We start from the raw sequence: 12,500 nt of genomic DNA on the forward strand, positions 1-12,500 counted from the left end.
AACCAGCATCAATACAGTGATCAATACAGTGATCAATGCACCAATACAGTGATCAATAGATCAATACAGTGATCAATACACCAATACAGTGATCAATACAGTGATCAATAGATCAATACAGTGATCAATACAGTGATCAATAGATCAATACAGTGATCAATACGCCAATACAATGAACAACACAGTGATCAATACACCAATACAGTGATCAATAAAGTGATCAATAGATCAATACAGTGATCAATACAGTGATCAATAGATCAATACAGTGATCAATACAGTGATCAATAGATCAATACAGTGATCAAAACAGCAATACAGTGATCATTACGCCAATACAATGAACAATACAGTGATCAATACACCAATACAGTGATCAATACAGTGATCAATACACCAATACAGTGATCAATACAGTGATCAATAGATCAATACAGTGATCAATACAGTGATCAATACAGTGATACGCCAATACAATGATCAATACACCAATACAGTGATCAATACAGTGATCAATAGATCAATACAGTGATCAATACAGTGATCAATAGATCAATAGATCAATACAGTGATCAATACAGTGATGAAAACACCAATACAGTGATCATTACATCAATGCAGAGGTCAATACAGTGATCAATAGATCAATACAGTGATCAATACAGTGATCAATACACCAATACAGTGATCAATACAGTGATCAATAGATCAATACAGTGATCAACACACCAATACAGTGATCAATACAGTGATCAATAGATCAATACAGTGATCAATGCAGTGATCAAAACACCAATACAGTGATCAATACAGTGATCAATAGATCAATACAGTGATCAATACAGTGATCAAAACACCAATACAGTGATCAATAGATCAATACAGTGATCAGTACAGTGATCAATAGATCAATAGATCAATACAGTGATCAATACAGTGATCAAAACATCAATACAGTGATCAATACAGTGATCTATACACCAATACAGTGATCAATAGATCAATACAGTGATCAATACAGTGATCAAAACACCAATACAGTGATCAATACAGTGATCAAAACACCAATACAGTGATCAATACAGTGATCTATACACCAATACAGTGATCAATAGATCAATACAGTGATCAATAGATCACTACAGTACTAACAGTACTGTCCTAACTGACCTTGACGGAGGCCTTGAGGATGTCCAGCGAGCCGTTCTCGTAGCAGACGGTGCGGCTGGTGTTCCCGATGAGCTTGCCCTCGGGGCTCACCCAGTGGGTGCTGGGCTCTGGGTCCCCGATGGACTTGCAGCGCAGGCTGACCTCCTGGCCCTCCATCACGAACATCTTGGAGGTGTGGCGTGTGATCATTGGGGGCTCGCACACAAACTCCTCCTGGGGAGGGAGGTTGAGGTCAGAGGTTACAGGAGGTCAGAGGTTAACGGAGGTCGGAGGTAACAGGAGGTCAGAGGTCAAAGGAGGTCAAAGGTTACAGGAGGTCAGCGTTAACACCACCAGCGGCCTCACAGATCAGATTTCAGGGCCCCCATCCGAAGGAGCCCCCAGATGGTCAGGAGATCAGCTGAACGGAGGAGAGACCAGCAGGAGACCAGCTGAACAGAGGAGAGACCTGCTGAACGGAGGAGAGACCAGTTGAACGGAGGAGAGACCATCAGGAGACCAGCTGAACGGAGGAGAGACCAGCAGTAAACCAGCTGAACGGAGGAGAGACCAGCAGTAGACCAGCTGAACGGTTGGAGGAACCAGCATTAGACCAGCTGAATGGAGGAGAGACCAGCATTAGACCAGCTGAACGGAGGAGGGACCAGCAGGAGACCAGCTGAACGGAGGAGAGACCAGCAGTAAACCAGCTGAGCGGAGGAGAGACCAGCAGTAAACCAGCTGAGCGGAGGAGAGACCAGCATGAGACCAGCTGAGCGGAGGGGAGACCAGCAGTAAACCCGCTGAATGGAGGAGAGACCAGCAGTACATCACCTCCTCTTGTCTCCCGATGGCAGTCCGCCTCACCAGGCCCACCAGAGCACTAGTCCAATCCAATCTAATTCAACCAACTCTATTAACACCACGACATGACGAGTCGTGTCAGACACTCACACACTTGTTTTCTTTCCCGCTATATTTCCATCGCGTCGAAACAACTCAACGATAACGTTGTTTGTGGAAATCTTGTTGACACGCCTTGAAACTCAATCATTTAGAACATGCAGCAAATAAATGAATTATAAAAAATATTTCATAATTATATTACATAATACTGCTATGAATTATAAATAATAATGTAAAACTAAAGGAGGATTTTACCCCTACATCGACCTACACCACCCATAATAACCTACACCCGCTACAGTACCCTACACCACCCTACACCTGCTACACTACCCTACACCACCCTACACCACCCTACACCAACCTAAACCAACCTACACTACCCTACACTAACCTACTTCATCCTACACTAACCTACACCACCCTACACTAACCTACTTCATCCTACACTAACCTACACCACCCTACACTATCCTACACCACCCTACACTAACCTACACCACCCTACACTAACCTACACCGCCCTACAGTGGAGAGTGATGAGCTCCTGAACCAATCAGCTTCCTGCCCTGTTCTCTGGTGAGGGGCTAGCACTGGCCCTGTTGGTGTTCACACAGTGGGGAGCGGCTAGCACTGGCCCTGTTGGTATTAACAGCGCGGCCCAGGTGAAGGTCTCTGGATCATCCGTTCAGTCTCTAATCCTTTTAGCACCTCCGGCCTCACAGAGATCCAGACGTCCTATGGCCGCGATCGGGCTAACACTTGCTAATCCAGCTCCGATAGGGCCAGGAGTCATACTCACAACCACCTGCTAATCCAGCTCCGATAGGGCCAGGAGTCGTACTCTCAACCACCTGCTAATCCAGCTCCGATAGGGCCAGGAGTCGTACTCACAACCACCTGCTAATCCAGCTCCGATAGGGCCAGGAGTCGTACTCACAACCACCTCACACCTCCGACCAGGTCCTAGAGTCTGCCAGCACGGCGAGGACACCTCCAACCAATCCTGCAACTACATCTTCAGTTAACTAAGAGTTATCTTAGAGTTATCTTAGTTATCTTAGAGTTAAATAGTTATCTTAGAGTTACCTTTAAGTTATCTTAGAGTTACCTTAGTCATCTTAGAGTTACTTTAGAGTTTTCTAAGAGTTATCTTAGTCATCTTAGAGTTACTTTAGAGTTTTCTAAGAGTTATCTTAGAGTTATCTGAGAGTTACCGTAGAGTTATCTTAGAGTTATCTAAGAGTTACCGTAAAGTTATCTTAGAGTTACCATAGAGTTATCTTAGAGTTACCTTAGAGTTATCTTAGAGTTATTTTAGTTATCTTAGCATTATTTTAGAGTTATCTTAGAGTTATCTTAGTTATCTTAGAGTTACCGTAGAGTTATCTTAGAGTTACCTTAAAGTTATCTTAGAGTTACCATAGAGTTATCCTAGAGTCATCTTAGAGTTTTCTTAGATTTATCTTAGAGTTATCTTAGAGTTATTTTAGAGTTATGTTAGTTATCTTAGATTTATCTTAGAGTTATCTTAGAGTTATCTTGGAGTTATCGTAGAGTTAAAGTTATCTTAAAGATATCTTAGAGTTACCTTGAAGTTATCTGAGAGTTACCTTAGAGTTATCTTAGAGTTTTCTTAGATATATCTTAGTTATTTTAGAGTTACCTTAGAGTTATCTTAGAGTTATCTTAGTTATCTTAGATTTATCTTAGAGTTATCTTGGAGTTATCTTAGAGTTATCTTAGAGTTAAAGTTATCTTAAAGTTACCTTAGAGTTACCTTAGTTATCTTAGAGTCATCTTAGAGTTTTCTTAGTTATCTTAGAGTTATCTTAGCGCTATCTTGGAAATATCTTAAAATTACCTTAGAGTTATCTTAGAGTTATCTTAAAGTTACCTTAGAGTTATCTTAGAGTTATCTTAAAGTTAATTAAGAGTTATCTTAGAGTTATCTTAGAGCTTTCTTAGTTATCTTAGATTTATCTTAGAGTTATCTTAGTGTTACCTTAGAGTTATCTTACAGTTATCTTAGAGTAACCTTAAGGTTATATTAGAGTTACCTTAGTTATCTTAGAGTTTAGAGTTTTCTTAGAGTTGACTTAGAGTTATCTTAGAGTAACCTTAGAGTTATCTTAGAGTTATCTTTGAGTTTTCTTAGTTACCTTAGAGTTATCTTAGAGTTCTCTTAGTTATCCTAGAGTTACCTTAAAGTTATCTTAGAGCTACCTTAGTTATTTAAGAGTTACATTAGTGTTGTCTTAGAGTTGTCTTAGAGTTATCTTAGAGTTATCTTAGAGTTTTCTTAGTTACCTTAGAGTTATCTTAGAGTTATCTTAGTTATCTTAGAGTTACCTTAGAGTTATCTTAGAATTATCTTAGAGTTATCTTAGAGTTATCTTAGTTATCTTAGAGTTACCTTCGAGTTATCTTAGAATTATCTTAGAGTTATCTTAGAGTTATCTTAGAGTTATCTGAGAGTTATCTTAAAGTTACCTTAGAGTTATCTTAGTTATCTTAGAGTTATCTGAGAGTTATCTTAAAGTTACCTTAGAGTTATCTTAGTTATCTTAAGAGTTACCTTAGAGTTATCTTAGAATTATCTTAGAGTTATCTTAGAGTTAAAGAGTTGTCTTAGAGTTACCTTAGAGTTATCTAACAGTTATCTGAGAGTTATCTTAGCGTTATCTTAGAGTGATCTCAGAGCTAGAGTAGTCTTACAGTTATCTGAGAGTAATCTTAGTAATTCCAGACTTATTGAGGGATTTCAGTGTAAAACCCAAAGCCCACAGAGCTCTGCTTTGTCGTGCGACCCAAGAGGTTTTACCAGAGCCGCCCAGAGCCAGCCATAGGGGGGCCACCGTTTCTTTAGTTGATTCAACAAGAACTCGACGTGTACTTTGGAGTTCATTCCAGCGTAATCTGACGCAAGCAGCGGCCTGCCGGTTCTGTCTGGTTCTGTCTGGTTCTGTCTGGGGCTCTGATCCCAGCAGGAGGTCCCTCTTACAAGCGGAGGAAACAGCAGTCACTTTAAAGATAACCCCCCATCCGACCACACACACGCAGACACCCACACACACGCAGACACACACACACGCAGACACAAACACAGGCAGATACACACACACAGACACACACACATACAGATACACACACACGCAGACACACACACACACACACACACGCAGACACACACATCCATTTGAGTATTTTATCAACTTCTTCAGAACCTCGGAACTCCTCCTGATCACCTGACGCTGAGTGGTTCCACCATGAGAACCAATGAGCCACTCGTCAGATATGACGCCAGTACCCACCAGTATAGTCAGGACACCCCAGTTTCTCTCTCTCTCTCTCTCTCTCTCTCTCTCTCTCTCTCTCTGGTTAGAAGATGTGAACATTTTATTGACTTGGCTATTAATGTTACATAATTAAGCCAAGTAACTACAATGCGCCACCGCTCCCGAGTTGGCCCCGCCCCCCCAGGTGGCCCCGCCCCCCAGGTGGCCCCGCCCCCCCAGGTGGCCCCGCCCCCAGGTGGCCCCGCCCCCCGCGGTGGCCCCGCCCCCCGCGGTGGCCCCGCCCCCCCAGGTGGCCCCGCCCCCAGAGCCCGTACCTCGCGGATGGTCCAGAAGTACTTCCCGGCGAGGTCGCGGGGCGAGGCGCAGGTCTCCAGGTCGTCCTCGCGGGTCAGCCTCCGCAGCCACACCAGCTCACAGTTGCAGTGCAGCGGATTGCCCCCGAAGCTCAGCACCAGCGCCGTGAGGGGGGAGCCCTTCATCTTGGCGTACACCGGGATGCGCAGGAACAGAGGGTCCGGGGGGATCTTCTTCAGCTTGTTGGAGGTCATGTCCAGCCTGGGGAGCAGGGGTCAGGGGTCAGGGGTCAGGGGTCAGGGGTCAGGGGTCAGGGGCAGGGGCAGGGGTCAGGGGTCAGGGGTCAGGGGTCAGGGGCAGGGGTCCATAAAGACTTGATCAACACTCTCTGTTCGTTTGGAGTCCAAAGGAATCCGCCAAAATATCAGAACAAGGAGACAAGTTAAACACTTTCAATAATCATCCTGTTACAGAAAAAGATGTTATATATTAACAGATTTTGCATATAAATATATGTTGGATATGACAGATGTTATAAATAAACAATTGTTATATTTAAACAGATGTTATATTTAAACAGATGTTGTATATGAATATATATTGTTTTTAACAGATATTATATATAAACCGATGTTATACATAAACAGATGTTGTATATGAATATATGTTGTATATAACAGATGTTATATATAAACTGATGTTATATATAAACAGATGTTATATTTAAACAGATGTTATATATAAACAGATGTTATATTTAAACAGATGTTATATATAAACAGATGTTATACATAAACAGATGTTATGTATAAACAGATGTTATATTTATACAGATGTTATATATAAACAGATGTTATACATAAACAGATGTTATGTATAAACAGATGTTATATTTAAACAGATGTTATATATAAACAGATGTTATATTTAAACAGATGTTATATATAAACAGATGTTATATATAAACAGATGTTATATTTAAACAGATGTTATATATAAACAGATGTTATATATAAACAGATGTTATGTATAAACAGATGTTATATTTAAACAGATGTTATATATAAACAGATGTTATATTTAAACAGATGTTATATATAAACAGATGTTATATTTAAACAGATGTTATATATAAACAGATGTTATACATAAACAGATGTTATGTATAAACAGATGTTATATTTAAACAGATGTTATATATAAACAGATGTTATATATAAACAGATGACGCACGCTGTACTGATTCCTGCAAATATCCTCTATTCTTATCTGGCGACATTTCTGTCGCCAGATAAGAATGGAGGAGAGAGAGAGTCACAGAGCATAAGGGGGAGACAGGGGGGGAGGGGGGAGGTCTCAGTGAGGAGTCCTAATGCTCTCAAGGTTAACTTCTGTATCAAGCCCACTTTGAAGATCTTCAAAGCGTCTCGGGAGACGCATCGTCACGTTCAGCAGGCGATAGTACCCCCCCTTCACAAGACCCCCCCCCCCCTCTCTCTCTCCCCTTCTCTCTCCCCTTCTCTCTCTCTCTCTCCCCTTCTCTCTCTCTCTCTCTCCCCCTCTCTATCTCTCCCTCTCTCTCTCTCTCTCTCCCCTTCTCACTCTCTCTCTCTCTCCCCTTCTCCCTCGCTCTCTCTCTCTCTCTCTCTCTCTCTCTCCCTCTCTATCTCTCCCTCTCTCTCTCTCTCTCAAGAAAGACAGAGCAAGAGAGAGAGAGAGAAAGAGAGAGAGAAAGAAAGAGATTGATGTCTGTGATCTTGCTGAGTTTTCTGACTCTGTGATTTTTCCTGGTTCTCAGATTCCTGCTCTCTAATTGGCTGAGCAGGAGGAGAGAGGCTGGGTTTGTTTACATCCAGAGAGCCCTCGAGGGATGTGGCAGAACAAAGCATGACCTGAAACTATTTATATTAGATACAAGTATTTACAAGAGGCGTTGGGCAGGGAGCAGTGATGAACGCCTGCTGCAGCAAGCCGCCATGCAACTAATGTCATCATGAACCTGGGGAAGAACCATAGTCTGCTACTGGTTATACTGGGAGCTGCCCAATACATCCACAGTCTGCTACTGGTTATTCTGGTTTTACTGGGAGCTGCCCAGGTCAACCAGAGTCTGCTTCTAGTTATACTGGTTCTACTGGGGGCTAGCCAGTCCAACCCTGCTTTTCTACTAGTTATACTGGGACCTACCTTGTACAACCACAGTCTTCTACTGGGAACTGCCCAGTAAGACCACAGTGTTTAACTGGTTCTACTCAAAGCTGTGTTAAACATCACCCCTATCCCCTGAGCTTCCTGGTTATGTGACCGGTGACCAGTGACCACTGGTCATGCGACCCCTGACCCTGACCCCTGGACATGCGACCCCTGACCCTGACCCCTGGACATGCGACCCCTGACCCTGACCCCTGGACATGTGACCCCTGACCTGGCCAGCTTGTGCAGGTTGCTGAAGATGCCCTCGGGGACGCTCTCGATGAGGTTGTGGTCGAGGCTGAGCGTGTTGACGGAGGCCAGCAGCCCCACCGTGTCCCACGGGATCTCCACCAGGTTGTTGTAGCTCAGGTCCAGGTCCTCCAGCGTCTCCAAGAAGTCCTGGGGAGAGAGAGAGAGAGAGAGAGAGCTCAGCGACAAAGGAGGGGGAGAGAGAGAGAGAGAAAGAGAGAGAGATAGAGAGAGGGAGAGAGAGAGAAAGAGAGAGAGAGCTTAGTGACCAGGGAGGGGGAGAGAGAGAGAGGAGAGAGAGAGAGAGAGAGAGAGAGAGAGAGAGAGAGAGAGAGAGAGAGAGAGCTTAGTGACCAGGGAGAGAGAGAGAGAGAGAGAGAGAGAGAGCTTAGTGACCAGAGAGAGAGAGGGGGAGAGACAGAGAGAAATAGAGAGAAAGAAAGAGAGAGAGGAGATCGTACCTTTGAGGAGAAAGGGAACAAAGAGTATAACAAAGGAGAGAGGGGATGCTACCTTCTTAATATCCACAACATAATTAAGACATCATTGCTCAATACATAGAGAGAGAGAGTGAGAGAGAGAGAGAGAGAGAGAGAGAGGGGGGGGGTGGGGGGAGGGAGGAAGAGAGGGAAGGAGGGTGGAGTCATAAAATGATGCATGGATGTATTAAGAAGAGTAAAGAGAGGAAAGCTAACACAATGGACCATAACATGGCGCCCTCTCCTCCCCCTTCACCTTTATGTTTAGATAATAGTGAGCGGGCAGGCAGCTCCAAGAATTAGAGAACAGCTTGAGTTCAATAAAGCGCTCACACACACACACACACACACACACACACACACACACACACTCACACACACACACACAGATTAGAGAGTTGACAGACAGAGAGAGAGAGGTGAGCGGTAGAGGGACATAGAGGAGGACTTAGTCTCAGTCCATTAGCGGTAAAAGCCCTCGTGATCGGGGTCCCAGCGGTCCTGAAGGGGGGGGGGGGGGGGGGAGGTCTTAATGAGCAGGGGAAGGATGCTCTAATTGAATGAAAGCGATGCGTTTATTCAAGGAGCTGCTTATTAAACAGCTGGGACTGGGAGACAGAGCTGGGAGACTGGGAGACAGAGTGGGAAACACCCAACCAAAGCTGCTACTGGTTTGACTGGGAAATGCCCAACCAAAGCTGCTACTGGTTTGACTGGGAAATGCCCAACCAAAGCTGCTACTGGTTTTACACCCAACCAAAGCTGCTACTGGTTTTACACCCAACCAAAGCTGCTACTGGTTTTACTGGAAAATGCCAAACTGACGCCTCTACTGGTTTACTGGAAGATGCCCAGCCACAGTCTTGTGTTCTTCTCCTCGGAGCGGCTCCTTCATGAATCTGTACCTCCTGAGGCCTCCGGTTCTACAGCAGAACGTCCCTGGGGTCTTTCTGATTTGTAGACGTTTGCGTTCTCTTCTGTTCAGCACATTCTGGGCTTTAGAGCACTCTTTATTTACATAAAGCATTTCGTGCAAAACTGCAAAACAAAGTCCGTATGTAGAGAGGAGCCGGGGGGGGGGGGGGGGGGGGGGTAATTAAAATCATGCTCCTGGATGATAGTGTACGCAAGCAGCAGTACAATCAGCACGATATAAAAGAGTTCAAAAGTAGGGCATCAAAGAACTACTTTAAGTTGCGTTTAACAAAGCATCTTCACACCTGGGATTGATAGGCAGTAGGGATTCCCTGAACCAATCACGGAAGAGATGCCCTGATTGGTCCTAAAGGGTTCAAGCGGGGGGAGTGAGGGGGAGAGGTGGGAGTGAGGGGCTGTGGGGGGGGGGGTGTGTTAGGGGGAGTGTGTTGTGACGGGGAGGGACGGGGGAGGCGGCAGAGACAGGGGGAGGAGGGGGGGAGACGGGGGGAGAGGGGGAGACGGGCGAGAGACGGGAGAGGGGGAGAGGGGGGGAGAGGGGGAGACGGAGGAGGGACGGGAGAGGGGGAGAGAGGGGGAGACGGGAGGAAAGGGGGGGCAGGGGAGAGGGGGGGAGAGGGGGAGACGGGGGAGACAGGGGGAGAGGGGGGGGACAGGGGAGAGACGGGAGAGGGGGAGAGGGGGAGAGGGGGAGAGGGGGAGAGGGGGAGAGGGGGGAGACAGGGGGAGAGGGGGAGAGGGGGAGAGGGGGAGAGGGGCAGCACCTGGAAGGCGCCCTCGGAGATGCTGCTCAGCTGGTTGTTGGCGAGGATGAGGTGGCGCAGGTTGACCAGCCCCTGGAAGTGGGCGTCGTCCAGCGAGGTGAGGCGGTTGGCGTCCAGGTGCAGGGCGTGGAGGTCCTGGAGGTCGGCGAAGGCGTAGGGCCGGATCATGCTGATGGTGTTCCTGCTCAGCGTCAGGTGGATCTGCGGAGAGGCGGGAGGGTTAGAGGAGGAGGTCACACACACACACACACTCATACGCACGCACGCGCATACACACAAACAGAGTCACACATAGGCACGCACACATCTACACACACAAACACACACACATACACATACATAAACACACACATACACATATTCACACCCCCTCAAGCAAACCCACAAGCCTACTCACACCTATACACACAAATACACACACGTACACACACACCAACAAACATAAACACACAGACAGACAGACACACACACACACACACACACACACACACACTGGGGCCTCTGAGCATGGCTGGCCCCTGTGGGACTCAAACGCCAGCGGGGCTCCAGACAGAAGTTTGGTGACCTTGCGACAACTACGTGGTATTCATGAGTAGCCGGCCCCCCCTGCGGAGACCCCCTCTGTTCTGCCCCACAGAGACCTTCACTCTCTAATTACTCAGAGCCAGATGCCTGCCGTTCTAAAGGGTTATGGATCTGCTGCTCCGAGATGTCCAACAACCTGTAATTTACAACCATTTTCACCTTTTAAAGAGAGAATGAGGAAAGAAAGAGAGGGAGAGACACTGAGAGACAGAGAGACAGAGAGAGAGAGAGAAAGAGAGAGAGAGAGAGAGAGAGAGAGAGAGATGGATTTCTGTAAGGTTAATTGAGGTTTGCTGCGCTAATCTGAACACTTTCAAATACAACCCACAACTTTATTATTATTACTTTATCATTGAAGCATAATTCCTATTCATGGCCATGAACACGATTGAGGGCATACCCAATAATATTTGAATAGATGTTTCTATCCTATAGAGTCTTTGATGTGGACCCCCTCTGTTTCGAGTTCTAAACAAATCAATCCTCCCCCTCTGCCCTTAGCCATCCGTAACTATGTGGTTGCGATTATTACGGGAGAGCGAAACAACAGGTTATTATTGTTTCCATGGTGACGGAACATGCCACTAAAAGGTAATAGCCCAACACAACTGAAATACAGGCAGTTTAATTGCTCAGGAATAATAACGCACACAAGCTTTATTTAACAGGGAGGAGAAGTCGACCCAGTGATAAAATAAATTCTGAGGAACGCTGACCTGGGCAGCTGATCAGCACACGTTAACAGACAAGGAGAACCACCAGTTCACTAGTGTTTAATAGTAATTACCACTCACAGCTCCAGCTACAGCTAGAGGCTCTCCTGTCAGCTTCAGGCCCGGGAGGAATAAACACACAGTGAGTGGGAGGATGTTGTGAGGACACCTCTCGCCCATCTACCTAATAACCTCGCTGCTACGGTCTACAGAATCCTCCCCATTACAGAGGCACATCTGAAGGCCTGGCTCTCATGGGAACAACGCACAAGCTGACGGGCTTCGACTTTTGCGGGGTTGTGACGAGCGACTTGAGTTGTGTTGTCTTGGGGTTTAGGAGTCCCTTCAAGACGCTCTTTGAGCCGGGGGCTGTACTGTACGCTGTGAAGCAACAGGAGCAAAGAACTATCATTACAAAGGTTGATTCCTTTAGCTACTTTGAACTTCTCTCAGTTGTTGCTTGTAATGAGGTTGTGCAGCACTGGTTTTGTCATTGTGTTCTTTGATGACTTTCTCCTCTGTTGAGTAAGTCTCTCTAGATACCAGCCTTCAGCCTCTCTGGAGTAAGTCTCTTTGGAGTAAGTCTCTCTAGATACCAGCCTTCAGTCTCTCTGGAGTAAGTCTCTTTGGAGTAAGTCTCTCTAGATACCAGCCTTCAGTCTCTCTGGAGTAAGTCTCTTTAGAGTAAGTCTCTCTAGATACCAGCCTTCAGTCTCTCTGGAGTAATACTCTCTGGATAAAAGCGTCTAAGTGAGTAAGTGAATGTGATCAGGGTCTGTGATTCCTCCCAATGAAAGCAAGAGGATAAAGTGGTATTTTCCCAGTACAGACACATCCAGCCCGATACACAAGGCTGTTAGTAGCATAGTAATAGTCCCAGTGGAGATCCATTTGCTCCGGGGGATGTGAGCGCTGGGACTCTGCGACCGCATG

At 45.8% G+C, this 12,500-nt stretch overlaps 1 protein-coding gene across 1 annotated transcript in view; it reads right to left on the reverse strand.

The window, feature by feature from the left end:
- LOC307072131 (leucine-rich repeat and fibronectin type III domain-containing protein 1-like protein) overlaps positions 1-12,500 on the reverse strand; it is a gene marked incomplete at both ends in the record, with an annotated part of 23,315 nt that overhangs the window by 8,943 nt on the left and 1,872 nt on the right. Inside the window, 4 exons of the mRNA XM_079731326.1 lie at positions 1,171-1,383; positions 5,669-5,909; positions 8,074-8,240; positions 10,270-10,470. Coding sequence (XP_079587452.1) covers positions 1,171-1,383; positions 5,669-5,909; positions 8,074-8,240; positions 10,270-10,470 — 822 coding nt within the window. The remainder of the gene's footprint in view (positions 1-1,170; positions 1,384-5,668; positions 5,910-8,073; positions 8,241-10,269; positions 10,471-12,500) is intronic.

The sequence above is a fragment of the Pollachius pollachius genome, assembly GCF_949987615.1.
Source record: "Pollachius pollachius genome assembly, chromosome: 3".
NCBI classification, from domain to species: domain Eukaryota; kingdom Metazoa; phylum Chordata; class Actinopteri; order Gadiformes; family Gadidae; genus Pollachius; species Pollachius pollachius.